This window comes from Haliotis rubra, unplaced genomic scaffold, assembly GCF_003918875.1.
Source record: "Haliotis rubra isolate DU_JTF1 unplaced genomic scaffold, ASM391887v1 Scf465, whole genome shotgun sequence".
Lineage (NCBI taxonomy): Eukaryota > Metazoa > Mollusca > Gastropoda > Lepetellida > Haliotidae > Haliotis > Haliotis rubra.
The window spans coordinates 739,794-754,514 of NW_025767152.1; the positions used below are offsets into that span (position 1 = coordinate 739,794).

The 14,721-nt window shown below is 37.7% G+C and overlaps 1 protein-coding gene across 8 annotated transcripts in view; it reads right to left on the reverse strand.

Moving 5' to 3' along the window:
• Positions 1-9,079: 9,079 nt before the first annotated feature.
• The window catches only part of LOC124290437 (uracil-DNA glycosylase-like), an 87,065-nt gene continuing 81,423 nt past the window's right edge, over positions 9,080-14,721 (reverse strand). For all 8 annotated transcript variants that reach the window (XM_046727142.1, XM_046727141.1, XM_046727140.1 and 5 more), the window contains 2 exons: positions 13,887-14,059; positions 9,080-9,613 (listed from right to left, as the gene is read on the reverse strand). In XM_046727142.1, coding sequence (XP_046583098.1) covers positions 9,331-9,613; positions 13,887-14,059 — 456 coding nt within the window. In that variant the 3' untranslated portion in view covers positions 9,080-9,330. The remainder of the gene's footprint in view (positions 9,614-13,886; positions 14,060-14,721) is intronic.

A 14,721-nucleotide genomic window follows, 5' to 3' on the forward strand; every position in this document is an offset into this window, starting at 1 on the left:
GGCGAGAGATTCAAATCTTGAATAAACCTATACAGACTTGTCTATATTTAATAACTAGATGTTTAAGATAAGACGAATGAAAAATATGAAGATGATAATTCCAGCAGATTTGTTTGGGGTTAATGTTTTCCATAGTTGCTTTGATTTATCAAACTATCAAAACAGATATACAGTCGTTACTTACTAACTATTGACTAAGTTTCTGTTACTGATTAATGTAACTGATTAATCTGTAAAATAATGTTATAAATCGAAAGTACATATACTGTGTATGAAAGACACATTCAATGATCCCTCAAAGTCGTTACCGGATTACCAACCTGAGCCAATTCATTCCACATTTCAGAAGCCATGCTATAAAACAGATGCTTAACTGAACATTTGTAAATATCATAGATGTATCTTGAGGTTGCCCCTGCACATATCTTTAACATTATTTTGACACTTTTAAAACACACACACAAATCACAAACTTGCATTAAAACATTGTTTATGAACGTTTATGAACTGGAAATAAGAGGAAAATGAAATATCGGAATAATGGAACATGAAACACCATTCCGAACTATGAACACGCAAAACACCGAATACCCCACAAAAACAATAAATGCTCATAGACCTGGTTTATGAAAAACAAACGTAGTAAATCTAGATGAGTTAGATAGCTATAATGGATACTGATATTGATGTTGACCAATATTGACAAATGTCTTCTGTATTTAGACTTATTGCATAAAAATATTATTGTTAATACCTAATAAAGGAAAACGATAACATCTGCAATTCCTAAATGTCAAAGAAATTTGAAGAAATTAATGTACACTGAATAGATATATTTTAATCTCTTTAACGTTTTTACTAACATTTAGATGTATACATTTGGAAATAAAAAAACTAAAAGCTCGGAATAATTACGACCACAGAATATGTTTTCAACAAATTAATTTCATCATCATAATTGTGTAGTATATGAAAGAGGTCTCATTCGTTTATGAAATACAGCAATGAGTGATTGTTAAAACTATTAGAATCATTCAGAAATAGAGTTATCGTTCAAGTCTGAAGTAGTTCTGCTGTTCATTAGCCAACATTAAATCCTTCAGCTTGGCTCGTAATAACACGAATTGGTCACGAATGAAATGCAGCTCGTCAACTCTACACTGTGACGTCAGGTCACATAAATGCAACTGAAGTCGTCAACTCTCGCTAGTTTCCGGAACACGAGTACTTCTGTTAGAAGACCATTGACTTTATAAAAAAACATCATCTTCAAGATGCTTGCTTTTATATGCTTTATAAATGATTTGATTTGAGTTTTACTGTACATCTTCTTACGTGGAGCGTTGATATCAGAGGGTGTGAAGTAGCTTTGAACACAAGTGTTTGGTCACCGGTAACAGTTAAATCATGACATGTTCGTAACACTAAACAATAACATTAAGACAGCAGTCTACAGAAACAGTTATATCCCAAGCATGGAGACAGTGGGAGAGTATGTAACATTGAATAAGAACAACTTACAGTGAAACTCTGATAGTGTGCGGGCGGTCCACCCGTCCATACAACCAGGAAGTTACCCGGGTTCTATTTTCGTTATCGTGTATGAAGGGGGACAACTCGTACAGTAACAGTCTATTATATATCGACATCACCTTACGTTGTGGATAGGTTCAAATCATGGTTCTCGTCAATACTCTTCTTTTAATACTTTGTTTTAGTTTGTATTCCATATTTGGTTACCGACTTACAAACTATCCTAATCTATGTATGGTATTTTCATGGATCCGAGGACGAGGTCAATTCATTGGATTCCTATGGCATGCTTGCCGCATGATTTGACTGTTAATGACATTAGGCACTGTATGGGCAGACCTATCGGCGTACAGTTTGTAAAACATGACAGCAGATTTGAGAAAACCTTCATAGAAGACACGTGTACTATTTGACATCGAACATGTGATACACGCGTTTACTGTATAACCAACATATATTACGGTATTTAATTTATTATATACCTGTTTTAGACACAGTAGTCCTTGTATCCGACTGCGCGTGAACACACAGACAGAAACACGCACACACACACAGATAAACAGAAACACGCACACACACAGACAGAACACGCACACAGACAGACAGAAACACAGACACAGACATAAACGCAAACACAGACAGAAACACGCACACAGAGACTGAAACACGCACATACAGACAGAAACACACGCACACACACAGACAGGCACACGCACACACACACAGGAACACGCAGACGCACGCACACATACATACACACACAAATATTCAAAGAAACCGCACATACACAAGGATTAGACAATGTACTGGATGAATATGCACAGTTCAGTAAAAGAAAAGCCGACATTAGCAAAAGGGTTAAACAACAAACAAACAAATCACATGGCCAGGCAAGCGTGTGCAGGAGAACGTATTGACGATGAATATCATACTCAACGTCGTCAGTAGCCTGTTGGCGAGAACGCTCAAGGTGCATTATCGCTTAAAGCAACCTAAAACCATACCCACTCACTTACTGATAGGTTCATTGTAAATGTCACTTTTCAGATCATTGTTCTTTTCGTTGCTCCGTTCATCGTTCAAATCATTGTTCATGTCACTGTTCAGTTCATTAAACATGTCACAATTCCTTTCCCTGTTCATGTCCTTTTGCGAACACGCCGATGGTTGAACGTACCCCGATCTGTATTACCTGGGTAAGATCACATATCCCAAACTGTATTACTTGGGTAAGGGCACATATCATGATCTGTATTACCTGGGTAAGGGCACATCTACTGATATCATCAGGTTGTTCTTTTGTTCTGAGACCTTATATAATTTGTTTCTTGGTTTAAGCTTCTGCCAACATTAAAAGTCAATAATTCAAAAACAATGTCCGAGTTGACCAGGCCTCGAAGATATATGGGCCATACCACTTCTTGTTGTATTTATACCTTTACATGAATCCATCCAAAACGAACAAAAGCATATTTTTTATTTATCATTCTATGTCATGGTGACAAGTTATTTCTTGAGACGTGTTTACATGTATCATTTATTTATTTGTGTTGTTGAAATGTATATATTCAGTATCATTCCATTATAGTTCAATGTTGATAAAAAATCCATGTTTTATATGTTTAAAATGATAAGATTCATTTAGTCGTCAGAAATGAACAAGTTATGTTCAGGCCCAAATCCTTGAAGTATGTAAAATTGTATAATTGCCAAGAAATATATAGGCACAAAACAATGACAATATACTATAATAAGCTAAACACAGGTGTTGGGCTATAAACAGATATTGCACTGATCGATATTCATCACTTGTATCAGCTCTACATATCTGAGAATCTCATTTGAATATGGTACATGGGAATTCTGTTTATCTGACTACATTTCTGACAAAATGAACACGATTTATACATCCAAATTGAAAAAACTTCACAAATGAAAATTCCCATTTAATTAAATTAAAATTACTTAATGGTATGACAGTTAGTTTCAGTTGTCTTAAGAGCTTATTATTGCTTATTCCAGCAGGATCTAAGAAAGAGCTCATTTAGTTCTGATTGCTCATTTGGAAGGAGATATAATTCTCCGTTTCTGTGACTTTGGCATGCCAATCTGTCATATACTGGACCGAGACACAAATGTGTTATCAATATGTGATTGTATCTAGCGCTGGCTAATCAGAAATATCATCGATTGGAAATATTATTAATGATTATCAATATGAAAATTGTGTGATCAATAATATCGTATATCAACCTTTGTGATAGAAAAAAAATCATAATTTTCTCACACAATACCAATTTAGGACATTATTCGTAATCTGCTTCTAAATTGTGTTCAGAATGTAGTTTTGTTAATAATCACAGCAAAAACATGTCCGCACTCCCAGTGATGTGAAATATATTCCTTTATTTCAGATAGTTTTGGCATTTTGGCTCAAAGTTACATCTCCGATAATTATCGATAATCGATTGATATTTTTTAGTTGATGATTATCAATTTCTACAATCTATATCATCAATAGCCAGACCTAACTGTGTGTTCTCAAAGTATTGTTAAACAACCAACGTTTATATTTTTTTACTTTGAAATAAAGGGTTTTGCATCTGTCTTCTGTTGTGTATTGTGTTCTTATGAATCACAGATACAGTTCTATTAGTGATTTGAATTCTGGGAATAGAGTGAGTGAGTGAATATGGTTTTACTCCGCTTTTAGCAATATTCCAGCAATATCAAGTTGGGGGACACCAGAAATGGGCTTCACACATTGTACCCATGTGGGAAATCGAACCCGGGTCTTCCGCTTGACGAGCCAATGCTTGAACCACTAGGCTACCCTACCGCCCCTCTGGGAATAGGGGTTAGAGATGCTAGGACTGCTGTCGTCACAAACATCAATTTTTGCTGTATAAACCTCGTACACCCGTGAAGGTCCAGGTTGGAATTGATCTTCAGTAACTTGTCGTAAGAAGCGACTCACGGGATCGGCTGGTCAAGTTCGCTGACTGGATTGTCACGTCATCGTATCCAAATTATGTAGATCGATGTTCTTGCTGTTGAACCCTGGATTGTCTGGTCCAGACTCGATTATTTACAGACCGCCGCCATATAGCTGGGATATTGCTGAGTGCTGTGTAAAACTAAACTAACTCACTCATAAAAGGCGACTGAGGGGATCAGGTAGTCAGACTCACTGATTTGGTTGACACATGCCATTACAAAAAGAATTTTGTCTGGTCCAGACTTGATTAATTACAGACAGCCTCCTTTATTCTTTTCCAGGTTTCTTCACAAGGTATGTATTCTGGGTATACTGACTGACTGAGTTTAGTTTTACGTCGCTTTTAGCAATATTCCAGCAATATCACGGCGGGGGACACCAGAAATGGGCTAATTCTGGGTATAAATAAGGTGAGGTGAGGTGAAATTGGGTTTTACGTCGTGCTTGAGAATATTTCGATCATATGACGACGTGTGTGTATTTGCGGCTGCTTGTACTAGCCCAGACTTAAGCTGGTTTTATAGTGCTAGCCCACTGAGATACCATGCCGCAGTGAAGCATGAATACCCAACTCAGACACAGTATACTGACTCTGAGCCGACCAGTCCTTGTTGTACCCATTAATGCCGAACGCCAGGCAGGGACCAACAAGTACCATATTTTAACGTCTTTTGGTATGACGCGGTCGGGGATCGAACCCGCGACCTTCCGCTCTCGAGAATAAATAAAGGAACACTTGTACTTTCATGTGTTCCCTTATCCATTTCCATGAGTATATATTCAATGACTAAGCGCAAGTGGAATGTCAACCAAGTTAGTCAATCTGACCAACGATCCCCTCCGTCGCTTCTCATAACAAGCATGGGTTGTTGAAAACCAATTCTAACGAAGATCTTCACTGTATCCAGCTATTTCAACATCTGATGGTCACCAATCTGGTCAAGCAGTAATTAGTCGGTATGATACATGACCTAAAGTTTTTAAGAATGACACATACAAAACTGTCGCATAGTGTTTTATATAAAAATCTTTCACAAAACTGTTCATTAAAAACATGGGGGAAAATTACAAAAAGAAATATAGTCTCTACAAATGTATATGGTTAATGTTACATCAAAACAACATGTGTAAAAATAACTATATCAGTTTACAAGCAGTAATAAAACAAGAGTCATCAGAAGATGACATATGCCCCCCGGCCCCCACATCTTTGAAAGAACAAATCATCTGACATTTACTTAAAGTCCAGCTTGATTTTAGACTAAAATCGTTTCCATGGAAATCATGAAAAAAATAAATGACAAAAATCTGCAAATAGCAAAAGGCACCACTTTGGGATCTGCCTCACGTATCTGCCAAGTTTTGCTGAAAGATATTAAGAAGTTTTCCAGTTGTGCTCTGGAAACGAAACCCATCCTTCCTTTTTGAGACTAAGTCCGAATCATTTCCATGGAAACCGAGTAAAATAATAAATCACAAATATCTGCAAATAGCAAAAGGCACCACTTTGGGATCTGCCTCACATATCTGCCAAGTTTTGCTGAAAGATATAGAGAAGTTTTTGAGTTGTGCTCCGGAAACGAAGCACACCCCTCAGTTTTGGGACTAAGTCCGAAACGTTTCCAAGGAAACCGGGGAAAATGAAAATGCAAAAATCTGCAAATAGCAAAAGGCACAACTTTAGGATGTGTTTGATATATCTACCAAGTTTTGTTGAAAAATATTATACGGTTTTTGAGTAGTGCTCCGGAAACGAAAGCAATCCTTACTTTTTGAGACTAAGTCCAAAATGTTTCCATGGATAGCGGGAAAAATAAAAATGACAAAAATCTGCAAATACCAAAAAGGCACCACTTAAGGATCTGTTTCATACATCTACCAAGTTTTGTTGAAAAATATTGAACGGTTCTTGAGTTATGCTCCGGAAACGAAGCCCACCCCTCACTTTTGCAACTAAGTCCGAAATGTTTCCATGGAAACCGGGAAAAGTAAAAATGCTAAAAATCTGTAAATAGCAAAGGGCACCACTTTAGGATCTGTTTGATATATCTACCAAGTTTTGTTGAAAAATATTGAACGGTTCTTGAGTTATGCTCCGGACACGAAACCCACCCCTTCCTTTTGAGACTAAATCCGAATCATTTCCATGGAAACCAAAAAATAATAAATCACAAATATCTGCAAATAGCAAAAGGCACCACTTTGGGATCTGCCTCACATATCTGCCAAGTTTTGTTGAAAGACATTGAGCAGTTTTCGAGTTGTGCTCCGGAAACGAAGCCCACTCCTCACTTTGGGGACTAAGTCTGAATCGGTTCTATGGAAACCGGGAAAAATAAAAATGCCAAAAATCTGCAAATAGCACAAGGCACCACTTAATGATCTGTGTCATATATCAACCAAGTTTTGTTGAAAAATATTGAACGGTTCTTGAGATATGCTCCGGAAACGAAGCCCACCCCTCACTTTTTCCGAATCGTTTCCATGGAAACCGGGAAAAATAAAAATGACAAAAATCTGTAAATAGCACAAGGCACCACTTGAGGATCTGTTTGATATATCTACCAAGTTTTGTTGAAAAATACTGAACGGTTCTTGAGTTATGCTCCGGAAACAAAGCCCACTCTTCTTTAAGACTAAGTCCAAAACGTTTCCATGGAAACCGAGAAAAATAAAAATGACAATAATCTGTAAATAGCAAAAGGCACCACCTTAGGTTATGTTTGACATATCTACCAATTTTGGTTAAAAAATATCGAACGGTCTTTGAGTTATGCTCCGGAAACAAAATGATTACGGACGGACGGACAGACGGACGAGGCGACGACTATATCCCAGCGCATTACATGCCGGTGGGATAAAAATATTATATTAACAATATAGGTGTAAAAAACCCAATTAGATTTAGTATATTGATAACAAATTGTTACATTTACAAGATATGTGTAAAAATTGGTATATTTGTTTTACGTGAAGTAACGTGAAAAATATTGAATGCTAGTGCAAATCCTAAGAACTATGACAAAATTGGTCCCTGTGCATGGAATCTATTGCTGGAATCTGGTTAAAAGAGACGCTGAACAATTCTCATTCACCCACACAAATGATAGTGTTGTTTCATGATGGAAGCAAGCACTGCTATCAATGCTATTGGATATGTGCAGATGTGCTCTCATAAACCAACTGTTCATTGTATGAGTTTGTGTCACTCTAATGATGAGATCCTACAGCTGCCACAGCTCTGGTCCCTGTAATGACAAGATGCTACAGCTCTAGCCAATTTGGCAACCAGTTGCTACAGCTTTTGCCACTGTAGGGGCCAGCTGTTACAGCTCTTGTCACTGTAGGGACCAGCTGCTACAGCTCTTGTCGCTGTAGGGACCAGCTGCAACAGCTATCACAACTCTGTAATGACAAATTGCTACAGCTCTTGCCAATGTGTGGAACAGCTGCAACGGCTCTTGTCACTGTAATGACCACCTGCCACAGTTCTTGTTAACGCATGGACCAGATACTTGAGATAAAGTCATTACAGGAACCAGATGCTTGCGATAAAGTCATTGCAGGGACCAGGTACTTGAGCTAGCCACTACAGGGTCGAAAAATACAGGGTTCCCACAGGCATGGCAGGCCAAAATTCCCTGACTTTTCCCTGATAAGTATAGATTTTTCCCTGACCATTTAAGTTTAAAAACTGGCCTTCTTCCTCCCTTTCAGTCAGTCCTAACCACCCTGTTAAGATATTTCCTTCACGCATATCATAAATACACACAATATTTGTTACTTTATTACATTAACCAAAACATTTATATTTGTGAGGAAGAACATTTTCCTTGACGCTCCTGCCACAATGTTACATAATACTATTAGATACATTTGACCGTGATCATCAAATATATATTCTCAGGTGAAGTCAGTAATATATCATCTGAAAACTTTGTATTTTATATTAAAGGCTTTTGACAAAGAGCATAAATGTGAAACTAATGATTTAATTGAATTGTTTCATTCAAAGTCAGGAACACATTTCTTCATTATCACAAAATGTTGTAATTATCAAAGGCGTATTTGGAAAGAATAAACATGCAAGATGTAACTTTCCATTCAGTACAACCATGACAACTAGATTATGAACATCATTAAACCACTTTCCATTTGTGAATAAACAGCAAATGTCAGAACATAGGGCATATAAAACCTATAAACCTATGCTGTACTTTAACAATGGAACTTATATGGGTATTTTTGGCCAATATAGGCTAACATAGTTATCTTTAGAAGAAGTGGATCTGTCGCCTATAAAGAAAAATGTTTTTGAATGGCAAACAATTATCTATTGTTAATCACTATGCCTATCTCGGACTAGTGTTTTTCCATACAAAACAAGAGTCATCAGAAGATGACAAATCCCCCAGCTCATACAAATATGAAAGAGCAAATCATCTGACAGTTACTTAAAGTTGAACTTCATTTTTTTCAGACAAATTTCAATATGTTTCCATGGAAACCAAGAAAAATAGATATGACAAAAATCTGTAAATAGCAAAAGGCACCACTTTAGGTTCTGTTTGATATATCTGCCAAGTTTTGTTGAAAGATATTAAACGGTTTTCGAGTTGTGCTCCGGAAGCAAAGCCCACCACTCCCTTTTAAGAACAGTCTAAAACGTTTCCATGGAAACCAAGAAAAATAAAAATGACAAAAATATGTAATTAGTCAAGCACTGAGGGAGCACTGAAGTGGGAGCCCTGAAATACTACAGTTCATGTGACTTCATGACCCAGCTGCTACAGCTCCTGTTACTCCAGTGACCAGTTTATGGGAGAGAACCCTTTCTTCTGCAGAGCATCATTAGTGGCAGAGAAACACTTACAGCCTGCGAACCTGGTAAAACTTAGTGGGGAGGGGTGAGCATTCTTAATGATTGTGTGCTTTTTATCATCAATTTGTTTGACCTTTTCCTGAGCAATGTTTCCCCAGAGGTTGAAAACGACAAATGGGCAGTGATCACTGATGATCTTGATGACCTGGTCAGTCAGCTTCTGCCAGTCATAGCCTTTATGTGAGTCAGGTTTGCGTGCCCTGAAACAGAAGAGGTAACGAAATGCAGGGATCAAAATAAGGAGATGAAACCTTCTTGCACCCAACGCAACATTAGGGAAATAACCTTGTTGCACCTGACAAACAGATTGCACCTGCAGCTCAATATATAGTGATTACACAGCTTGTGGGTGTTGAATATGACAAATTGTCCAACTCAATATTCTTAAACGTTTTGATTTATTCACAAGCCAAATTTCCATATTCGACATCCACGAGTTTTGTGATCTATTTATCACACATAGGTTGGGAAGACAGTGTGATCTAGAATGACAAATCAAGCGGATGATGCCAGATGTAAACAAAATGAAAGGGAGATAACTCTGTCTTAGTATTACGTTAAAGGCAAACATAAACAAAAATATTCAGTTGAAAAACAACTACTAATCCCCATGACACTGTAATTGAACTTTAATCATGTACAAACCTAATGTTTTGTTTGGTTGACATTTTTGGTAAAAAAAATGCTTGAATGGAGTTAAAGTGTCAATTCAAAATATCAAGGTAGCAACAGAAATGTCTGCATTATGAATTCACCATCACTGAATAATCTAGTTTGGTTACACAACACTCATTGGATAATTTACAACTGGCTACACAACACCTGTTTCAAATAACCAAATTAAACTCACAAAGATATATAGGTTATCATCCGAATATGTTTTGGGATGGTTAATATCCTGCTTTGAGAATAAACATTGTATTTAGCAAACCTTGGCGAGATAAATACATAGTGTTTACTTCATATGCAGGATGCTGAGCACCGCTGCTAGCTTCACATACACAATGAGTAACAGCTGAAAAAATTCAGAAATAGATTTTTAATACGGCCATTACTGCAACCATTATGAACATTCAGACTTAAACCAATTGAACATATATTCAGGTGTATTATATAAGGATCAGGACATGAAGATTAAGCTTCACGATTATTTCTGTGGTTTGAGAGGGTGTTTTTCACATTTTCAGTATGTTTACTGGTAGACACATTTGATTTTCCATCAAGCTGTTTTGTACGGAAGCGTAGTGTTTTGGTCTCATTATCTCCTACGTAGGTCATACTATGTCCTACGTAGGACATAGTATCTCCTACATAGGATATCGTATCTCCTACGTAGGACATTGTATCTCCTACATAGGCCATTGTATCTCCTACGCAGGACTTAGTATCTGCTACGTAGGACTTACTGTCTCCTACGTAGGAGTTATTAAGTCCTACGTAGGACATACTCTCTCCTACGTAGTACTTAATATCTCCTACGTAGGACTTGGTATCTCCTTCTAAGTTTTACTATATCCTATGTAGTACTTACTATCTCCTACGTAGTACTTAGTATCTCCTACGTAGGACATACAATACCTCCTTTGAAGGAGATGAGCGATATATATTAATATACATTAATTTGAAATGGTCAACTCAAAACCCCAGACACGCAAACAATCCCCTCCCCCCGTTTCAGTCAGTGTTGTATACAGTCATGTGTTTCATTTCCTATTCGAGTCTTGGTGGTGGGGTAGCCTAGTGGTTAAAGTGTTCGCTCGTCACGCAAAAGGCCCATGTTCGATTCCCCACATGGATACAATGAGTGAGGCATATTTCTGGTGTCCCCCAGCAATGATGTTACTGTAATATAGTTAAAAGCAGCGTAAAACTGAACTCACTAACTCACTCACTATCTACTATCATGTGTTTCATTTACTATAAGAGTCTGCTGTTTCATTCACTATTAGAGTCTTGTGTTGAACTAATTGCTGCACATTACTGTCACGTGTTGGACGGACTGCTATACTTTACTGCCTTGCATTCAGTTTGCTCTACTATTACGCGTTGCAGTTATTCACTGTTATATGTTGCACTTTGTTACACTTTACTCTTATGCGTTGGATATTTCAGAGGTCATGGCACATGATCCATAATCTGCATACACAGACCTGTCTAAGATTATCGGTGTGAATCTATATTTGCCTATTTCCACGATTCAGAAGCCGGTCGAGTGTAGTAGCTACGTCGACAAATGTTTGTCAACAATATTTTCCCTGACCTTCCTCCAAGATAAAAGACAACATTACCATCTTCTTGTGAATAGATATTACAGCTTGTCGAGTTTGTGGCATGAAAATGTATACTGTAAATACTCGTGAAATGCATTTTCTGTAATATTTGACTAATAAAAAAACAAAAAAACAAATTATCACTGGAAAAAAAAAGAAGAGTTTGTGTCATTTCACATCATGGGGATTCTGTGATAGAACTTCAAGTGGATCCGGTCGGTAGGCTATGCGACATTTTAAATGCGAGTGACATTGATCATTGGCCAATATATGTCTTTTTGTGTTACAGTGGTTTACAAATAACTAGAATGACAATTCTTTGCCTTTTTGAATTTCGCATAGTTTTACACCGCATTCAAGCCTTTTTCACCCAGTCAAGTCAACCTGTAAACAATCACGAACAAAGCGCAAACAACGAGCGTTGTATCCGATCCAACCTAGCCCCATCGGAAGACAAGCAGCAGCTTGCGGAGGAGTTTCATATCATAACCTCATCCCTCCCCACCTACCCACCTCTCTCTCCCTCTGTGTATGAATAGATGCATGTATGATAGATCAAACATAACCATACCAAAATTGCTATAACTGCACTTATCAATAGAAGGTTCACGCCACCCTAACGTTATACACAACACTGTATAGCAACACTGCGTTAGTGTCATGAAAATTCACTGACTCACATTTCTACTATCTAACGTCCTGCATAAACAAACAAACTTTAAAAAGGGAACTTTTTCTGGAATTATTCAATTGCTACGATTGGCATACGCATGTAATTACAACATTAAGCGACACTCAGTACCCAGATTCGAATTGTAAATACCCGGTACTTTCTAACCATTACTAACCTCTAAGTAGACATAAACTGTAACATTAAAAAAATGGAAGAAATTATTATCAAGTCTGGACGTGGTTGCTCGACTGAATAATTACGTGTGACCCATCCACATAACTGCAGGATTCTTATCAATTTCCCTTTCAGCTCACGGAACATTAGTTGTGTATATACACAAATATCTTTTATATATATATTCATCATCTCCTATGTAGGAGATATTAAGGAAATACATGTAGTATGTCCAACGTAGGAGATATTAAGTCCTACATAGGAGATACGAAGTCCTACGTAGGAGATACGAAGTCCTACATAGGAGTACGAAGTACGTAGGAGAGACGAAGTCCTACATAGGAGATACGATGTCCTACACAGGAGATACGATGTCCTACGTAGGAGATACTAAGTCCTACATAGGAGATACAAAGTCCTACATAGGAGATACAATGTCCTACGTAGGGGATACTAAGTCCTACGTAGGAGATACTATGTCCTACGTAGGAGATACTAAGTCCTACATAGGAGATATTATGTCCTACGTAGGAGATAAAGAGACCAAAAAAAAAATTCACTGTGTCCCTACTACACTTCCGTAGCTTTGAACTATATGGCCTTACTTAAGATCACCCTGTTGACCACATTTCACGTCTAGGGCCCTTTATGTTTTTCAGAATAAAAGATTCATCCTAGTGACAATATTGATATTAAAATTGGATGCTTTGATGTGTCAGTTTATTTGTTTATTTGTTGTTTTAAACCCTGCACTCAGCAGTTTCCAGACATAAGACATGTATCCCCTTAGTTGTGTCTTTATAAAAACATGAGTTGCTGAAGACCAAATCTAACCCTGGTATGGATGATTTGAAAAGCCATTAACACCCTTATAGAAACTAGAGGTGTGACGATACAGAAATTTTATGATACGTATCTCGATATCTTGGAATGATACGATTCGATACAATGCGTATCACGATATGCTATCTTTAGTTATTTTCTATAAAAAGGTGTATTTGAATAACAAGTAACAGTGTAAATTTTGACACACCCGTCAATTTCCAGTGAAAATTCACAATTTTTAGGTCAACGATACACATCACGATATTAAAAAAACGTATCGATATATTTATTGTCAGAAAAGATATCATGATTATCGATACGACGATATATCGTCACAGCTCTAATAGAAATAACATCCAAGCCATTATGAGAAGAGGACAAAAATATAGAATTATTACTTCATAATATTTTCGGACAATGTTCATAGCACACGAAACGACAATAGTACACGCTGTGACACAGGCCAGTTGAGCTAAAAAGCCCTCAGCAGTCACCTCTATATATCACACAAACGCTATGAGACAAACTTACTCCACAGTGAGCGTAGCATTGAGAAGGAACACTCCTTGTACAGCCCATTTCTCTAGACTTCCGCCAGCAGGCGTCTTGAACCCTGGGATGTCTGTTGTCAATTCCTTGTAGATGTTCTTTAGAGACGGAGGAACAGCCAGTCCATCTGGCATCGAGAACGCCAGCCCTTCCGCCTAAAACCAAAAGCCCTTGGTTTCAAATTATCCAAAACAGTTAGAACCAGATCCCCATATACTACACAGTTACCTCCCTTAGACCACTCTGGTAATGTCTCACTAAACAAATATTGAAAACAGGCATTGACACAATATTGTTGGAAATTTTCAACACTGTGATATTTTACGATCATATTCGGTAATAGCAAGACAAAGTTATAATAAAATAATAAAGTTAATATTTGTATAGCGCCTGTTCCAACATATTGCTCAAAGGCGCTTAGGCGAAGGCTATGTTGAACAAGTGGGTTTTTAGTTGTCGTTTAAACTGGTCGAGATTGACAATGTTCTGAATGTGCCGAGGAAGACGGTTCCAGAGCCAGGGGCCGGCTTTGGAGAACGATCTATCTCCATAGTGTCTTTTCCTAGTCATAGGAACATCCAGTGCTCTTGATGGTCTTGACCTCAGCTCTCTCCCTGGAGTGTAGGTTGATAGGAGTTCACTGATATACTCAGGAGCTAGACCATGAAGCGATTTGAAAACAAACACCAGCCAATGGAGGTCTTGTAGGACCGGGAAGATGTGATCTCGACGTCTGGTGTTGGTGATTACTCTGGCTGCACTGTTGTGCACTCTCTGGAGTCTGGAGAGTGAGTATTCCGATGCCCCATACAATAGA